Here is an 18,278-nt window from a genome sequence, read left to right as displayed (position 1 = left end):
CAGAAACACTCAAAGGTTTTCCTGATTGCACAGTATTCGTTCTTGCAATGAGAATGGTGTTGCCCGATGCCAAACTAGAAAAATAGGATATGCGAAGTTTTCATCGTACACTCGCTCGTTCGTTTGCGCACACATCTAAACAACTCATTTCATGGGGTTGATATGAATTTTTTGTTTCATGTGGAAAAACTACATGCAAACAATACGACACAGTTCGATGTGTGTCCATATAAGCGCGTACTAAGTCTCTGTGGGACGAGCATTTTTATTGGAATAAATGACAGTGAATTTTCAGGAGTTCCCATTTGACTAGGCGCAATTTTTTTGCTTTTATTTATGTCGAGTAAATAGCCTGAAGAGAAGACATCATTTTAGTTCGTGCTAAAATTAATCATTTGATTCAATCAATACTCGTGTGTTTTCCATTCAAAACGAAATAAATCAATTTAAAATCGTTCTTACATCATAATCATTGTTATTGACGCCAGTAAACTGGTTCGCTCTCGTTTCAATGGAAATCTGTGTGTACAAACGGCGAAGTGCAAAAAATCGATTATGCTATTGTTTGGAGTAATTGTCATTGATCGAGTCAATAAATCGTGTGTTTGTGTGTGTACGGCAATTGAATTATTTGTGTTTAGATAAATAAATGTTTTCCGCAACAAATCAAATTGCATTCAACTCAATTTTGTTATTGCAAATCCATTTAATGTTAGTTTATCCGTAACAATACAACGTATATATCTAACCTGTAACATAATACACTCACATAACGTCCGAATAGTCAATATTATATAGTCGTGTTTAAAAAAAAAACAAAAAATCTCTAGTTACAAATTTCTATGTTGATGTTGTTTGTTTTTTTTTCGTTGGCGTAAAAGTGCGTCCGAATCGAAAATTTGACCGAAATTTGATAAAGGATTGCATCATTGTTTCCATTGCGAGACGAATTTGATTGAACAATTGTATGTTCGTTATTTAATTGTGGTGTGTTGAATTGCAATGGAAATGAGATAAATCAATATTGGAATTTGCATTGCATATGGGTGATAAACACCTATCATACACACACATACATATACACAGAGACACAAATGTAATGAACACGAAACATGCATACAACACCGGTAAACCATTCAGCCCCCTAATTTACTTGCACATTTTCATTGGATTCTATTTTGTTGCTTGTCCTCGTCTCACTCACTCGTTCTTGGATTTCAACTCATTTGCTTATTAATAACATACATAAATATATCAAGAAATAACCAACGAATAAGAAAACACGAATAAGCATTGGCAAAATTTCTCTTTATGTTTCCTCTTTCATTGCAGATCCCCATTTATTATCTGGATAAAAAATCAACCGAAATAATCAACTAGATTGCACTGCTAGTCCAAAATAAAGTCAAACAATGCAAAAATGTGAGAATGAAATTTTTACGTTTAGTTTGGTCTTAATCTATACTTGAGATACAGAGAGAGAGAGAAGAAAAAGAAGAAGAAGAAAATTAAATCTTCATAAGTGCTATAGTTGATTTTATTAATCAAGTATAAACGAAAAAGAAAATATCTATCTATATATAACACAGTGATTTTCACTCTAGTCGAATTGGTCAAAATGCAAACGCTTCGGAAGAAAACTAGCCCTTGCAAGTGTAAGTGATTGAAATTAAAAATCGCCCTTAGTTTTCTTTTTCTTTCGTTTTCATTTGCCATTTCTGCAACCCTTCGTTTTGATTTTCGAGCATAGTAGTTTTTCATCGGGTAACTTTACCGCAGCTTCAACAGAACCCATTCGTTCCGGTTCGATAGCCATTTGATCGTACACTATGATTTCGTTGTGTTTTCTTTTCATGTATTCTCTCGTATGACGTTTCTATTGTCAACTATTGGACTCTTTACCTATGTCAGTCAATGTATATAATATTCAGTATTCAGTATTCTTTTTTTTTTTATTGTTTTGTAGTTTTAGATTATATAGTTTGTGTATTCGTTTCTAAGTATTGTTTTTTATTTAGAGTGAGCAAGAAAAAAAGGACGAAATATGACTTTGTGATTAGCAAAAGTTGAATTGAAAACGAAAAAAATTTGCTATTTTGCGTTGAAATGGCAGGCTCGCAAGAGGCATACAAAAGTAAAGAAACGTTTCAGTTTTTTAAATTTCTGTTATTTAATGGCACTCATAACAAGTCGTCACAGATGGGATTAAGTGCGCAAATACCAGATTCGCACACATTTCTCCATTTACACATTGGCAATGCAATTAAATTCGTTTATTCGTTGCAGATCGAAATGATCCAGGTCGATTTTTTGGTGATGGAGTCATTTTCAAGGCGAAACTAATCGGAATTCTCGAAGTGGGAGAGGCTCGCGGTGATCGAATGTGCCAAGAAGCATTACAGGCAAGCAAAGTTTTACATTTGATGCACGATTTTCTTTCTCCATTATTTCACTAACAATTCAGCTTGAATTAACTTGAATGCGATGTTTTTTTTTTGATTTAGGATTTGAAAACTGCAATTCGAGCAGCTGGAGAGCACAAACAGAGAATCACAATAAATGTCACCATTGATGGATTACGATTGCGGGACGAACGTACTGGTGACTCTTTGTACCATCATCCGGTACATAAAATATCGTTCATTGCGCAGGATATGACCGATTCCAGAGCGTTTGGCTACATTTTTGGTTCACCGGAAAGTGGCCATCGATTTTTTGGTATCAAAACCGACAAAGCAGCTAGTCAAGTGAGTTTATACTCTTTGTTTGACTCGCGATGAGTCATCGCTTGATCTTGAAAACGATGTTCTATTCTAAAATGGATTTCTGGCAACGAACCCACATCGCGCTATTTTTTTTTTTGCTTTAATTTTTAGGTGGTTCTCGCCATGCGAGACCTATTCCAAGTGGTGTTTGAATTGAAGAAGAAAGAGATTGAATTGGCGCGTCAACATATACAAAGCAAATCGATCCACGATCATCAACCAGTAACACTGAATATCAAGAGTACATTAGAATCATCACATTCAACATACAATAAGGATCATAGTGAAACTAGTGCAACATCCAAATATACACATAAAGAAGTAAATTTTGCGAAATAAATTACTCTCGTTTCAAAACGAGTGTTTTGTTTAACAAACAACTAACTAATCACGTGATGTTTTGTTCATGGGTTTGTTTGCACAATTTAGATGTCTCCCGAATCGGTAGCTGATCTAGTGGATTTAGAACAAGAGTTAAGTTCAATACAGCGTGGAATAACGCAAATGGAACGGATTACACCAATCGAACCGCCAACAAAGAATTTGAACGAAGATGATCCATTCGGCGACTCGTTCACACAATATCCTGTAAGGGAAATCCCAATTCATTCTTTTTTTTCGTTTAGGTGCTTTTCCAATCCGTTCAATAAAAATTAAAATTCCACTTTTTGCAGACCTACAATCTGCTGCCACCGCCCGAGTCAACAAAATCGCGGTATGCGAAGCAATTGAAGCCACCAGACGATAATTACGCTTCGACGGCAGTTATTAGCAGTTCGACGGATAATTCGAATAAAATCAAAGCCAAATCAACGGCCGACGAAAATTGGTTGAATTCCAGTGATGTTATGAAATTAGGAAAAACGAATCAAACAAGTGACAATGAAAATCGAAACGGACTTAAGCTATCCACATCGGTAACAAGTGTCAACGATATCGTGGCAACCGATGATAATTTAATGCAAACAACGCCGACCGCATTGACCGCCACTTCCTCTGCATCGCATTACATTGATGCATTCTCCGATTTGGATCCACTTGGAACGGGCAAAATACGACCATACATCGATAAAAAGTATTTCTTCCAAGATTTGAAAAATCCACCGAAAAAAGTGCTAAAAGATTTATCAGATCGCGATGGATTCTCCACAAGCTTTATATCAGAACCAAAAAGTACATCCGATTTTTCGGTATTCCAAGAGAAATCGAACATCGACAATGCGCTACAAGATTCACGCAAGAAAAGCGAACAAAGCGATGAATTTGTTGCCCAATTTTCATCAAACACACAAATCTTTTCACCAAATAACAATGGCACGCATGGAACACCACCAAATTTATCACGATCCGACAATGGTAAGATTTGTTTGCCTCACATTTCTTCTGCATGTTCGGACTATTCGGTAATTTATTGAAAATTGTTGTCCTTTTGCAATAGTTCCACCGTATTCGAACCAAGGCAGCTCATTTCCCGGTCCATTCGATAACAATTCCAATGCCAATAAGGTTAACGATTCAGCTGATCCATTTTCACCACGTGTACGCAAATTCGATCCATTCGAAGATGAATTCTCCAAACCATCAAGCACATTCGATTTTAGCTTCAGCAAAGGTAACTCTTCTTTTGCACTCTAAGCCCATCACTACGTTGAACATCGTGGTTTCTTTTTAACCTTCACAATGGAAATTTTAACGTCGTTTTTTTAGTTTCAATAAAAAAATTAACCACTTAATTAATCGATTGCTTCATTTGATATAGCCTTTTCGGAATCCAATAAAGCAACGAAGCATCAACTTTTTAATGGGCCTTTGCAGGTACGTGATTCAATTTGAATTGCAGTTTTAAGACGTGCTATATCAATTTTGAACTATATCTAACTGAGCGCGAAAGCTGCGTACATTCAACGTATAATCAAAGTGAATCCGCGATAACAATAATGAAATTAATGTGATTTTATTTCGTTCACTCTTTTTATGTCATAAGATTTAACATTTATTATCATTTTACGATAGGATGTTCGTCGACTGCAGGAAAGCGACTCATACAGTGAGAATGAAATCGTTCCGGAGCCACCGCCACGGCCTGAGACGAATTTACATTCAGAACCGCCGCCATTGCCGCCAAAAAAGCAATTTTCCGACATCGTTATCAGACCGCGCGTTACATCACCTCTTGCCATGGGCCGTGATTCCTCCAGATACGGTTAGTAAACATTTTAATTTTTGCTACTCTTTCGCAAATCTTATGATGTTTTTACCTGTAAATGCCATTCAATTGTTGATGGCTCAAACAAGAAAGACTTTAGTCCTTTTTCGTAGACATTTTAACGAATTCAACAACAGATTGTAATTCGGGTGAAATTAAACTATTGAATTCAGATAAAGTCAAATGAAAATTGCGCCAAAATTGTTGAATTTTCAATTGATTCCAATGTTTTTCGAAATCATTTCGCTCGTTTCAGGCGTACCAAAATCAAATCATGTAAGTCATGATCAACAACAGTCAGGAGATGCTCCCTCCTTGCCATTGCCATCGCGTCGTATTGGTCGCGCTGAATCAAATCAATCGTATCCCGGACCGGGTAGACCAGAAAAAGAGGTTCCACTCCTACTCCCTCCGCCAAAAACCAAAGGTAGTATTAAAAATCGAAGCCGACGATCCGAGGAGAATGTGCCCAACGCCACATCGGATGGTAACCGAAAATCGGCCGGCAAAAGTGATAGCGAAAATGTCAATACCAGTGCACCCATAGTAAAATCCATCCCTGACATCACACTTAGTCAATTATTAACGCTTGGCATCGATGATTTAGCATCGAAATTGAATGTTCCGGCTAGCAAACTAAATACAATGACAATCGTTGAGCTTACAAAATACCTGTCCGATTATATTGAAAAGTCATCGCAAAAGAATTTCAACGTATCCGATCCACCGCCCAGTGTGCCTGCCTCAGCGAAGTCAACAACAACGGCAACAGTTACATCAACATCACAACCGGAAACGAGCGCAACAGCGCCTCCACTAGAAAAAGCATCTGAATCGTCGGCTGTATTCAAAGTGAGCTTCGATGATTCCAGCGACTCAACATTCATTGCAAAATTCGACGATAACTTTGGCATTGACAACGATTTCATTCCCAATTTCGATCAATTCAATCAGACGCGTGGCTCAACGGTTGACAAGTATGCCGTATTCCGTGAGATTATCGACCAAGAAATGCAATCCGATCATGTTAAACCGGACACTAAGCAAAGTAATGAAAGCAACGAAGTGAGTTCGGACGCTGAGAGTCCAACAAATGACGTCGAAAATTTACCATTGTCATCGAAAATTGACACAAAAATCACCGAAGCCATTTCACAAGCAAAAGACCGTTATGCTGCATTGCGTGATATCATTCTGGTGGAAGATTTATTCGAAAAGCCATCGTCAGTTGAAACGCCGATCGAAGATCGACCCACCGAAAATGTGGACAATTCGTTGAATGATGATATTGAAAAGGAATTTGATGTTACCGAACAAAGTTCACCAGAGGCAAACATTTCAATCACACTTGACGACCAAGAAGATTTGGATCCATTGAAAACTCTTACTACGCCGACCATTAGCCAACCGATTTTAAGCAGCAAAGACGATTTGGAAATTGATGAGTACATGAATCGGGCCATTTCCAATTTATCGCTCGATAGCCGAGATCATTTGTCGCCATTGTCAAAGTCTGGAACCAAATCACAGAATGCCTCAACGTCACCATTGTCATTGCAATACAAAAAATCATCACCGATTGAAGGCATTAGCGAAGAACCGGGCGAAGAGCTGAACATTCGAAAAACAACCCTCAATGATATGTCAACATCACCGATTCCAATTCATAGTTCGCCAATCATTAAGACGGCCACATCTGAATCGTTTTCGGTTTCAAAATCACCCATCTCATTGCTTAACAACGATTCACAACCGAATCAAGCAATAATCGCAACACCAAGCCCTGTGTCAAAGAATGATCCCGCGAAGGATATCGCTAGTAATGGTAATTACAAGTTTGTTGTTGGGGTTTTTTCTAATTTTTTTCGGGAGAATTAAGAGGTATTTTGTGCATTCACAGGAAACCAAGCACCAGTACAAGAAGAATCTTGGGCTGTATTTGACACAGAAAAAGTGGCGCCAGCCGAAATAACGAATACGAAATCTCCAAGAGGTAAAATCAAAGCCAAATTTAAAATCAAATCAATCGATTAATCATGCGTTGTGTGATTTTAACAGAAGAATCCGCAAAAATGGTTGCCGAATCTCCTTGTTCATCGGACGACAAAGCCGACTGGAAAACGGATAACAAAAAATGGCGAGGCCATACATCGTCATCATCGCGAGATTTAAGCCCATGGGATGATGATGAATATCGATCGCACCGCAGTTTGTCGTCTCATCCAGACAGACACGGTTTCTATATGCGACACGCTCGCCGAATGAACTCCTGCGATGACGAATACGAATACGAGGATGAAAAGGCCCGACGCCGAGACAGGCGTAACAATGGTGAGTTTGCTTGGTATTTATTTGATTTGGCAAGATTCTGACAATTTTTTGTTTATTTTATTCAGGCTCGCAAAATTGGTATCATCCAAGTAATCATCGATCTTGGTCGCCACCAGAAGATGAGAATTGTGATCACGGTCGATCGTTTGATCGTTGTTCATACGAAAGAAGCACATATGGGCCGCCATATGAGAAACGAGATTTGAAATCGATGCCATATTCATCTGATCGCCATCTGTACAAGGGTTATGATAAACGAAAATACATGCGCGACTATGGTCGACCGTATGATATGGACGATTACGGCAGCTATGAACAGCAAATGAAGCATTCACGGAAGGGATATGTGGATGAAGTGTATGAGAATACATCGAATTTTAGTATGCGTTCAAAAGTGCCCAAAGATTATTTCTACGAGCGTGAAAAGCATAGTTTTGATCGTGATAGCACTGAATCGTTCGAAAGCAATGGCCGTCGACGGAAATCGTTTGGCAGCGGTGGCGACATGTGCGGTGGCTTCAACTACCGCGAACGATACTCTTCAGCCGATCGAAAGCGTTCGATGCGGAAATCAAACAAGAATCAACGATCTAATGAAGAGGACTACGAACAAGATTCCGATGGAGATGCAGCCATTCATCGATTGCCACCAACTGAAACGCGCAGCTTGCAACGAAGGCCGAGAAAGAGCAGCGGATCGTCGCCATGGGATGGTGAAGGTGAGGTTTTGTTTTGCTTTGTTTGATAATTCAGCGTTTGGATAAATTAACTTTAAATTTAGATCATATCCCGACAGCAGGTCAAAGATCATGGAAGCGACCAGCTAGTGCTTCGGAATCAGAGAGGAAGTTGGCTGAAAGAAGTAGATTGAATCCGGCCGTGTCTGGATCGGATGGAGAAAAAGATCGAAGGTGAAAAATCATTTCTTTTCAGTTTTCAATGGGGATTTCTCTGGTTGTTCAAATAAAATGAATTCAGAATTCAAATGACCGTTTGATTTTTCATGACAGATTTTTCCGGAAGCCGCGAAGTCGGGATCGTGAGGCTGACATGCGAAGTAACTATGCAACGATGCGCTATCCAAGCGCATCACGTGGTGACGACTACGAATACGATGGAGCTGACTATGATGAGGAGGAAGAGGAACAATTCCATGATATGCGACGAAAGGATCGGCACACCGCCGATTATCGTCGTCGTATCGAGCATAGCCGCAATATGGAAAGCATGCATCGTATGAGCAGAAGCAATCGCGACGTGTGCTACCAAAGCGAAAAGGATCGGTACGATAAGTTTGATTCATTTGATCAGGGCTCGAAAGGTGGTGGCAGCCGGTCATCATCACGACGTGAACATGACTTCAGCTATGAAGATACACCACATCCGAATGTCGGAACGACCAAATTCGATTTTGAAGCGCCCGACAATGGCTTTGAAAGTGATTTCAACACGGCACCGGAGAAAAGTCTTCGATTCTCAACGGATTTTTCGGTGGATAAAACATCATCGAGATTGAATCAAAACACACATTCGATTCCAATTCAGTCGACCGGTGGCAATAGTGAAATGATTTCCACGCCACCGCAGCAAAAGTTGCGCTTTGACGATAAGATCACCGTCTCGAAATTCGATTTATTCGAAGATGACGATTTCTCAAAGGCAGAATTCTCGTTCCAAAATGAAGATCAATGGGTTGAAGAGCTACCGAAAAAGAACAATCTCAAAAACGTGACTTCAATGAAGCGACACGATAACATAAAAAAATCGGAATCGGTCAATATATTCGCACGCAACCAGGACGATCCATTCGAAGATGATGATTTTTTCAATAAATCTTCCGAACAAAATAACAACAATAATTTCGCCAAATTTGAAGATAACCTCTGATCTATTTCGTCATACAAGGACAGCATCGCTATGTCGGGTCGGTTAAATGGTAAAACCAAGCGTTCTTCAACCAATTTACTACAAAACATGATAACGATTAAATTTTCAATTAAAAACATGCTAACCTATGATATTTTATAAATGGAAGCCAATAGCAAATGGATCGATGACAATGCCGACTACGGCCGCATTCCGAATTGTATACGCGGGCCATATATGCGTTTCGTTTCGAAACAAAATTTGAAAAACAAGAACAAAAAAAAATAAATCAACAGTCATAATATTTATAAACAATAAAAGAACTATCATTATTAGAGCAAAACTAAACAAAAACGAAAGAAAAAAAAAACAGATCAATTTGAGTTGTTTTCGGTTGAAAATTTATCAGATTATGCAATATATGCAATCCTAGCTAATTTAAATTGTCTTTATTATTTTTGATCAATAGTAGAAAGAAAAGAACAAAGCAAATCTGTATGTATTATGCAAGCAATTATCGTTAGATATTCAAATGAGATTTATTTCCTATATACGAATGGCAACAGCACAAAAGCGAACGATACTCAAAATGAATCACAAAAAAAAAACAACTAAACAAAAATTATATATGCATTTTTATCATGTGAATAAAACAAAAACGAAAGAAACTCTTTTATACTCATTTAATGATTTAAACTGTACGCGTTTTTTTCTGTTGATAATTTTTTTTCTTCGAGGTGATTTTTTTTTGAAATTCTGTCATTAAATATTAGCACAACTTAATTGAACAAAAAAAGTGAAAATTTTTTAATATTGGTTTGGTGTTGTTTTTTTTCTTGCCCGAACTTTATATGTTTTTGGGTGAATTTCTAGTGAAGAGAATGGGATATTTAGCGCTAATTGATTACAAACATTTATTTGAACAAAACTAAATTGTACTTCACCATTCTGCTTAGTTAAAATAAATTAAATGATAACTAAACGAAACAGTTTTCCCGAATAAATAGATGTACATATATCTTCATATTTTTGTTGTAAACGTTTGCAAATTTTGGAGCCGAAGTTCAACTTAAAAACATGTAAGTAAAAATTACATCTCTTTTTCTCACTTTATTGTATAGTTTAAATTTGGTCTACTAACGTCACTGACAAAAGGAATGTAGACAAACCAAAGGTGGATGGTAGCTTAGAAGTAAAATTTGCAGCACCCAAAATAGTTAACCACTTGAAGAACATTAATCAAAAGAAAAGAAAAAAAAGATAGAACGCAAATCTCTTTGTGAAATTTCGAATTGAATAATTGCTTATATTTATCAAAAACGCCATGCCTTCATGCCATGAATCGTAAACAGATGATTAGCCGAATTACAAGCGATAAAATAGCAAAGGAAGCTTATCCGTACGCCGAAACATATAATTTTTTGCGTGTACACCTGGAAATAATAGCTACAAAGTAGGAATGGTTATCGATGAAGACTTTCTTCAGATAGGAAACGTTGAAGAGTTTGTTGACGATCCAATTAATCCACATGTATGCCAATTCAATGAAGGAACATCACATTTGCTTGTGTCGCAGCCAAATCATCCGAATAACACTCATTCAGACAAAAGAAATCAATCGAATGATGCTGCACAGTACTATTTTTCTAAGGAGAGCAGAGTAATGAAGTCAAAATCAAAGCGACAACCGAAGAAAAAGAATAATGGGACAATTCTATTGAATAATATGTTCAATGGCAACATTCATTTCTGAAGAAAAAGAGAGAGAGAGAGAGAAGACAAAAGGCTCATATGAGTCGTTTGGAGCGAAAATGTAATACAGAAAAGTTGCGCGGAAAAATGTCAAATGAAAAGAGATAGCTATATAGTTCACTATAGTTTACTATACAGTACAATATATAGCTATCCCTTTTCCACTCATTCATCATCGACATTTTTCCGCGCAACTTTTCTGTATTACATTTTCGCTCCAAACTACTCATATGATCTCATGTCGTTCGATATCCAGGTGGAGTTAGACTTACCCATCATCAATTATTTCAAAGTGTTGCTTTTGTAAAGTCGACCATCCGCACCATGTTATTATTATTTCCAATCATTCCACGGTAATAAAAACCAATTTCTATTTGATTCTTACTTTGACTTTATTTCATTTGGATTTATTTACATTCCGTTTCCTTATTATTACATTTCAGACAGTAAGAAAAAATTTTAATGGTTAGAAAACAAAATAGGTTCTTTTTTCTCTTATCGGATGATATTTTTTTTTTTTTTTGGGTTTACCGAATCTACTCAAGTTCAGCATTTTACTTGGGCATTAAATTGATTGCATACTTAAAAATGAATGAAGCCCAAGTAAAACGGCGAAATCAAATCTAAATATTGATTTCAAATTTCACTTACGATGAGAAACTTGAATTGTCCAAATTATAAAGAAAAAAAAGAAGAAAGAATTTGTGTGTTCAACACAATGGCAAAAAAATGTTTCTAACATTACATGAAAATTCTAAACAATTTGAAGTGCTTTGTAATTAATAAATTTGAATAAAATGATTCGAATCACTTCGAGTTTATTGTAAAAAAAACATATGTATAAAAGCAAAGATGGTCTAGATTGCATACCCACAGCTTTACTCATTTTTTTTATCTTCTTCTTTTTAATTATGGAGACAAATTTCATTTTTTTTATATTCTTTTGTTTAAAATTATCTTTACAACTTGTCAACTAGCCACTATTTAAAACACACTCTACCTTGAAGTAAAATTTCGCATAGATTTTCTCTCTTTCTCTTTCTCTTTCTCTTTCTCTTTCTCTTGTCTGCTCATTAAATTGCATGTTCAAAAAAAAAAATCTTTTTCTCCACTGCACTTCAAGCTCACTTGCTCAATTGTAAAACGTTCTTTCAGTTCTTAGATTCGAAAGCGTGATTCGTGAATTTTATTTTATATAAAAGAACGAGGAGGCTGTATTTTTTCTCTTCTTTTTTTATTCATCTACTTAAGGAATTGAAAACAATTGTTTGATGTGATTCTTGTTTTCGATTGAGACTTCCAAAGTTGTGTGTTGTTTTGTTATGCTTGAACAATGCTTACAACTCATTGGTCATCGTCTGATGTGCCAGCCTTCACAGTTGATGCATAGCTGGGCCCAGTATTGCTGCCACCAGTTGCTGATGGTGAATTGTTTAAGAGACTTCCATTTGGTTGCACATCTATACATATTTTATACATAACACATAAATGGCATAGATCAAATCGAGTTGAACATTGGCGTCAAAATGTGATTACCTTGAACTTTAATCGGTTGAGTATCGACATTACGTAAATTGTGTTTGACGATCAGCTTGCAATCGCCACCTTCCATTTCAGATACATCATACACATAGAGAAATCCATTTTGGGTTGCAACCAAAAGCCTGAAAATGAGTGAACGAATGAAAAGTCATGTTTAATTGAGCGTTTACATTGATGATATGTCTGATATGAAAGTGGGAATTGATATCAAATTGAAGATTGTTCAATATTTTTTTCTTGGAGGAAATGGATATCTGATTTCTGATATCTATTGCCTTGCATCTTGCAATCGAACAAAGAAACAAGATCATTTCGATTGTAGGCGCATTTTTGTTTTGTTTCAAAGAATATGTTCACATTTACTTTAGAGAACGTTGAATTGTTGTAATGACACTAATCGGACTGTAGCCGGTGATTGGTAGAACAGCGGTAGCAAAGTCGCGACCTTGAGTGAATACATCCGTGACTTGTGTTGGGAAATAACTGGAAACCGTTTTACTTAAGTACCTGAGAACAACGTTTGTGAAAAAGAAACGTGTGATTATCATAGAAAGAACCCAAACTCTAATTTTAAATTTCACTTTTCATTTGTTTTCATTTTAAAATAACGTTCAATCATACACATACCCCATCCAATCCTCATTTTTGTGATTGTTTTCTTTTGCCTCTGGCGAGACACGTTCCAATTTAAAAACATGTACAGTTTCTGTATTTGAACTACAACATAAATATTTAGAACAGGTGCTAAATGCTAGAGATGATATTGCCACGCAACGTTTGACACCGCGTCGAAATTCGAATAGTTTGGAACCATCTTCAACGGAAAATACACGAATCACGGTGCCTTTCTCACTAGCCGTAGCGATTTCCGTGCCAGCCGAACTGAATGTTATTGCCGCCAGTGGATTGTCATGAGCTGGAATCATAATTTTGGCCTGTAATGTGACCGCATCGAAAATTTGCACTTGGCCAACGGTCGGACTGCCCGGATATGCCAAATAGCAATGGTCCGAATCGGATGCGAGGGCGCACAATCCACGACGATTTGGCGGTGTATCGCGAATTGTGTGCACCACTTTCATATCACGGATATTGTGTATGTATAAGCTCTCTTCCAGGCATACCACCAAACGGGCCCGATTCAGTTTTACGCCAAGAATTGTGTTCGAATACGAGTAGTTGCATATTTCCGTTCCCTTTTTGAAATGACACACCTGTGCGCGCACAGACAGCGACGAGCAAATACAGATATGAATCATTCGAATTAGTCAGAGCCGAATCGAGAGAAGAAAAAAACAGTAAATTCAACAGGCAAGAACATGTTTTTGCTTTGTATACGCAATTTTTTTCTCTCGACTTACCTTGAGTTTACGAGGCGCATTCAATGACACAACCGCCACCAGTGAACTGCTAAATAAACGCTCCACAATGTTGATCTCTTCACCGGAGCTTGTGTAGATCTCTTCTAACGATGAATCGATCGAGCTCAGTGAAAATAATGAAAATCCATTTTTACTGCCCACAGCCAATGATCTACAGAAATGTAAAGATTTTTCTTGTTGTTATTTTGGAAATGATTTTCAATTTTTCTCTGTTTTCATATATGCAAAAACTATAACATATTTCGCCATATCATACCAAGAGCAACGCGAAAACGTTACATTTCTTATCAACAAATGAGAGCAACAACATTGACAGCATTTTTTCGAAATCGAACGTTCAATCACAGTTTTGTAATTATGAATAAATAATTGTTTACTTTCATTGTTCCATTGACACGAATTGAAAAGAAAAAGAAACACGAAATCACTTTTCCAGAACAACACACTCGCGCAAAGACAATGACATGAAATTTTTGAAAAAAAAAACTATTTCCACATCAAATGGTGGTTTTGTAGTCGATGTAAATATAATTTATGCATTAAAAAAAATCACAAATTGTTTATTTACATAGACATATTGGTATTGCCAAAAAAAAACTGCGCGTAATTTCAAGTATCGTTGATATTCATCGTACTGTTCGACGGTTTGCTGTCATTATTGTCACCACATTTAAATTCATCACATTCACTCGCATATACGTAATTCATCTAGTCTAATTGTAGCAACAACAATTATGATGAAGAAGAAAAAAGTGCATTGCTAAACTTACGAGCAATCTTGGTTGAAATTCACGAAAAATCCCATCGAATCGCTATCATTTTGTTGAGACCCACCAGTCAGACTCATCTTCTATCACCCAAATGTCAGATAGTTGAAATGAGATATATATATATATATATATATTCTTTGTATTGAAATACGGATTCTTCGTTCTTATTTTTTGACTTGATGTTGACAATGTTTTCAATTTCTACACACAGTTGTTCGCACGTTCCCCACAAACATCAAGTCGACGAAACGTGTGTGCGTGTATGGTATGTGTATGTATAGTAGATATGGCTGGTTCGATGGTTTGTGTTGACTGTGTGTACGTGTTTGTCAATGACGTTGTTGTGTTGCTCGCAATGGATTTCGCTTCGTTTGAAACACTCAACACTACACTCCGTGTGTATGTTGTGTGGTTGTTGTTGTTATTTTTTCGGGACTCTCTGTTTTTAGTTCGAATGAACGAAACGTGCAGTACTAGCTAATAAAATGAACAGCAGCAGCAGGAGCAGCAGCAACATCAACAACAACAATAACAAAAATAACAAACTGTATTGAAGACTATCATGGGCTCATGTAGATGACTTCGTTGTATCATAGCACACAGACACCAATGAATATTTTAAATTTTTATTTATATATATCACAATAAATTGTCCAAATGAAATTGAAACGAGCAAGAGAAAATGTGCATAACAATGAAACGTCCTCCAAAGAAAAAAAAAACGAACACACAAAAGAAACGAGAACGAGAACAAAACCGTATCAAATGGCTTTATCAGACTAAAAATTCTATTGCAGTATATGCTTGCAATTGTAAAACACTTTTTTTAGCAAATAAATGAAACAAATCTGTTTGAAAATTTAAAAAAAAATCCAAAAATTCTGTTCCGTCAGACGACACTCTTTGAGCACAATGGGGGGAATCAACACAATAAATGTCTCGTCAATTTTACTTTGCATCGAACTCCACTCGATTCAATTGAATCAATTTGGTTAAATTTTCTGTTCTTTTTCTCACTCTCACTATGTCGTTTTCCCAACGAAAATTTAACGTTGCATCGAATTTCTGGACTTTTCAATTTGGATATCACAATTTATTTTCGTTTCACCACAATTTCGCCATATTTTTTCGTGTTTGTTTGAAAATGTGTTGTTTTGACCACTGCTGTTGCTTTTTTTGTTCTTCGTCGTTTCTGCTATTGTTCGTGGTTTTCGTTGTGTTTGCACGAATATTTGTTACGTATGTGAATGTTTTGGAACGAGAGAATGACAGCTGATTTTATGTTTTTGTTTTTTTCTTCGTTTCGTTTCGTTTTTTAGTACAACAATGACAAGAAAATCACCAGTATTTAGCAATCAACGAATACAACACAATCAATTTTTCATTAGTTTACTTTGGCTCACGATGAATCACAGTTTTTCCCATCGATGAAAATGAGCAGTTTAAATTTTTTACGGAAAATTGTACACAGTTTCCCTTTTCGAGTTTAAATGCAAATATTTTTCCAATACGCATACACATGCACATACCGATAGCCAGGTTTGTATGAAGCTAATTGCGATTTTGCAAAAGTATTGCCGTCTCGCACTCTCACATCAAACCATGACATTTGACAGAACGTCGTTCCATCAATACTGTGAACATGTCAGTTTTCTTTTTCTGAGGTTAGGTTAGTTATAAATTCGAACGTGATACTACTCGTTGATTGAATATTGTGTGTTGTCATTGGATTCGATTGGAATTTTAATTTAAATAAAAATAATGGCAAGCACCGCAAGTGAGCCAGAAATTGCCAAGCATGCCGTTTTGGTGAAAAGTGAAAAATTGCCCGATTTAACACCCGTGGTCAAGGGCTATGAATGGAATAATGGGATCGATTATGATCAACTGCTCGGATCATACGTTCATTCAGGATTCCAGGCCACCAATCTTGGAAAGGCCATTGATGAAGTCAATAAAATGGTGGGTAAAAAATGACTTGGAAACCTTTCGTCTTACTCTCCATTGGCAGAATGATAATGATTACATTTTCAGTTAGATTGTCGAGAGATTCCAATTCGAAAAGAAGATGTGGATTTCTATGAAGAGGATGAGTTCATTCGACGGAAAAGCAATTGTACCATATTCCTAGGATACACATCAAATATTGTTTCATCCGGACTACGTGAAACGATTCGATTTCTAGTCGAACACAAAATGGTTAGTTTGTGATTTGTCTTCATCATTTTTTTTTCGGCAAGCTGAATGTTTCGCAATAAACCTCGTTGAAATAGGTGGATTGTATCGTGACCACGGCTGGTGGAGTTGAAGAGGATTTAATCAAATGTCTGGCACCAACATTCATCGGCTCGTTTGAACTGGACGGCAAAACACTGCGTGAGAAAGGGATAAATCGAATCGGAAATTTACTTGTGCCAAATGATAATTATTGTAAATTCGAAAACTGGGTTCTACCTCTACTTGACGAAATGCTTAATGAACAAAAGACCAACAATGTCTTGTGGACACCGTCGAAAATTATTGAGAGGTTAGCTCACAGTGAAGCTAATTCGTATCATAAGACAGCTTCATCAAGTCTGATCAATAACATTATTTTGTGTCTATATTCAGACTAGGCCAACGGATGAATGACGAGTCTTCAATCTGCTATTGGGCTGCCAAAAATAAAATACCAGTATTCAGTCCAGCACTAACGGATGGAAGCTTGGGTGACATGATGTACTTCCATTCGCATCGAAATCCTGGACTGGTCGTTGATATTCTATCTGACTTGAAAAGACTCAATACAATGGCAGTGAAGGCGCTTAACTCAGGTGTTATCATCGTTGGTGGTGGATTGATCAAACATCATATTTGCAATGCCAACTTGATGGTGAGTCATTAGAAACATTGAATATATTCTTTGAATCAATTTTCGAAAGGAGATACTACTTAGATTAAAGTTGAGCGATTTAGATGGATTTTTAAACAAATATTCAATTCTGATCATTTTTCATTATTTGATTAAACCAATCACACCCGTTTCTGCTCATTATTGCAGAGAAATGGAGCTGATTTTTCTGTTTTCCTGAATACGGCGTCTGAATTTGATGGTAGTGACAGCGGTGCTAGGCCCGACGAAGCTGTTTCATGGGGAAAAATCCGAAAAGATGCGACGCCAGTGAAGATTTATGCAGAGGCATCTTTGATATTACCATTATTAGTTGGTCAAACATTTGCCAAGCGACACTTTTTGAATAAAAACATTCAAAATTCGCAACAATGATAACACATGAATATTTTCACTCATTTTTTAATTCATTCGCCTTTAACGAATTTTCATTTGAAAATAACAAGTTGATTTCGATTAAGAATAGGTCATTTGTATGAGAATGTACTGCAGTTTTCTTGTTCTCTTCAATTGGTCTATCGTCTCAAAACCGTAGACATAATGGATCAACTTGAATCTCAAGTCTCGCCTCGATTCCGAACAGCCATATGACCAGTTGAGCAACAACTGACTCTCGTGCACGATGTATTGACAATGTGCTGGTTTTCCATCACGACCGGCTCTTCCCACTTCTTGCACGTAGCTCTCGAAATTCATGGGCATATTGTAGTAAATGACACATCGAATTTCCGCTTTATTAATACCCATTCCAAAGGCTATAGTTGCAACCACAAT

At 36.8% G+C, this 18,278-nt stretch overlaps 3 protein-coding genes across 25 annotated transcripts; 2 read left to right on the top strand and 1 right to left on the bottom strand.

Moving 5' to 3' along the window:
• The first annotated feature begins 206 nt into the window (after positions 1-206).
• LOC129578334 (protein disabled) lies at positions 207-9,836 on the top strand. 22 transcript variants are annotated; one of them, XM_055466703.1, is made up of 17 exons: positions 207-609; positions 1,333-1,422; positions 1,605-1,655; positions 2,287-2,402; positions 2,505-2,747; positions 2,877-3,086; positions 3,195-3,353; positions 3,440-4,121; positions 4,204-4,377; positions 4,525-4,580; positions 4,779-4,968; positions 5,228-6,796; positions 6,872-6,964; positions 7,030-7,302; positions 7,368-8,021; positions 8,084-8,213; positions 8,313-9,836. In XM_055466703.1, exons 2-17 carry the CDS (start codon positions 1,413-1,415, stop codon positions 9,187-9,189), a joined length of 5,487 nt encoding a protein of 1,828 aa, XP_055322678.1. In that variant the 5' UTR covers positions 207-609; positions 1,333-1,412; the 3' UTR covers positions 9,190-9,836. The 22 variants fall into 22 exon arrangements, with proteins under 22 accessions (XP_055322678.1, XP_055322677.1, XP_055322684.1 ...); XM_055466702.1 differs by having other exon boundaries at positions 207-613; XM_055466709.1 differs by having other exon boundaries at positions 207-1,127; positions 8,102-8,213.
• A 2,297-nt stretch (positions 9,837-12,133) lies between these two features.
• Positions 12,134-16,219, bottom strand: LOC129578332 (WD repeat domain phosphoinositide-interacting protein 2). 2 transcript variants are annotated; one of them, XM_055466697.1, is made up of 7 exons: positions 14,615-16,156; positions 13,824-13,995; positions 13,090-13,676; positions 12,826-12,969; positions 12,457-12,584; positions 12,262-12,380; positions 12,134-12,165 (listed from the first exon to the last, which is right to left on the bottom strand). In XM_055466697.1, exons 1-6 carry the CDS (start codon positions 14,689-14,691, stop codon positions 12,265-12,267), a joined length of 1,224 nt encoding a protein of 407 aa, XP_055322672.1. In that variant the 5' UTR covers positions 14,692-16,156; the 3' UTR covers positions 12,134-12,165; positions 12,262-12,264. The 2 variants fall into 2 exon arrangements, with proteins under 2 accessions (XP_055322672.1, XP_055322671.1); XM_055466696.1 differs by having other exon boundaries at positions 12,134-12,380; positions 14,615-16,219.
• On the top strand, positions 16,207-17,886 carry LOC129578333 (probable deoxyhypusine synthase). Its single transcript, XM_055466698.1, has 5 exons — positions 16,207-16,576; positions 16,649-16,813; positions 16,888-17,141; positions 17,225-17,486; positions 17,655-17,886. The coding sequence occupies exons 1-5, from the start codon at positions 16,376-16,378 to the stop codon at positions 17,877-17,879; spliced, it is 1,107 nt and encodes a 368-aa protein (XP_055322673.1). The 5' UTR covers positions 16,207-16,375; the 3' UTR covers positions 17,880-17,886.
• The last annotated feature ends 392 nt before the right edge of the window (positions 17,887-18,278 follow it).

The sequence above is a fragment of the Sitodiplosis mosellana genome, unplaced genomic scaffold (assembly GCF_009176505.1).
Source record: "Sitodiplosis mosellana isolate CC-2019 unplaced genomic scaffold, AAFC_SMos_1.0 Smas_scaffold_6226, whole genome shotgun sequence".
Taxonomy (NCBI): Eukaryota; Metazoa; Arthropoda; class Insecta; order Diptera; family Cecidomyiidae; genus Sitodiplosis; species Sitodiplosis mosellana.
The sequence above is the reverse complement of the archived record's forward strand: the minus strand, read 5'-3'. Positions and strand labels throughout refer to the sequence as shown.

Bases quoted from the DNA above. Each gene is read 5' to 3' on its own strand.
- LOC129578334 (XM_055466703.1), top strand. The intron at 1,656-2,286 runs GTAAGTGATTGA...TATTCGTTGCAG, and splicing joins GAAAACTAGCCCTTGCAAGT to ATCGAAATGATCCAGGTCGA. The intron at 7,303-7,367 runs GTGAGTTTGCTT...TATTTTATTCAG, and splicing joins CCGAGACAGGCGTAACAATG to GCTCGCAAAATTGGTATCAT.
- LOC129578332 (XM_055466696.1), bottom strand. From the start codon at position 14,691: ATGAGTCTGACTGGTGGGTCTCAACAAAATGATAGCGATTCGATGGGA. The intron at 12,585-12,825 runs GTAAATGTGAAC...ACTCATTTTCAG, and splicing joins ACAATTCAACGTTCTCTAAA to GCTTTTGGTTGCAACCCAAA. The intron at 12,381-12,456 runs GTAATCACATTT...AAATATGTATAG, and splicing joins TCAACCGATTAAAGTTCAAG to ATGTGCAACCAAATGGAAGT.
- LOC129578333 (XM_055466698.1), top strand. From the start codon at position 16,376: ATGGCAAGCACCGCAAGTGAGCCAGAAATTGCCAAGCATGCCGTTTTG. The intron at 16,577-16,648 runs GTGGGTAAAAAA...TTACATTTTCAG, and splicing joins TTGATGAAGTCAATAAAATG to TTAGATTGTCGAGAGATTCC. The intron at 17,142-17,224 runs GTTAGCTCACAG...GTCTATATTCAG, and splicing joins CCGTCGAAAATTATTGAGAG to ACTAGGCCAACGGATGAATG.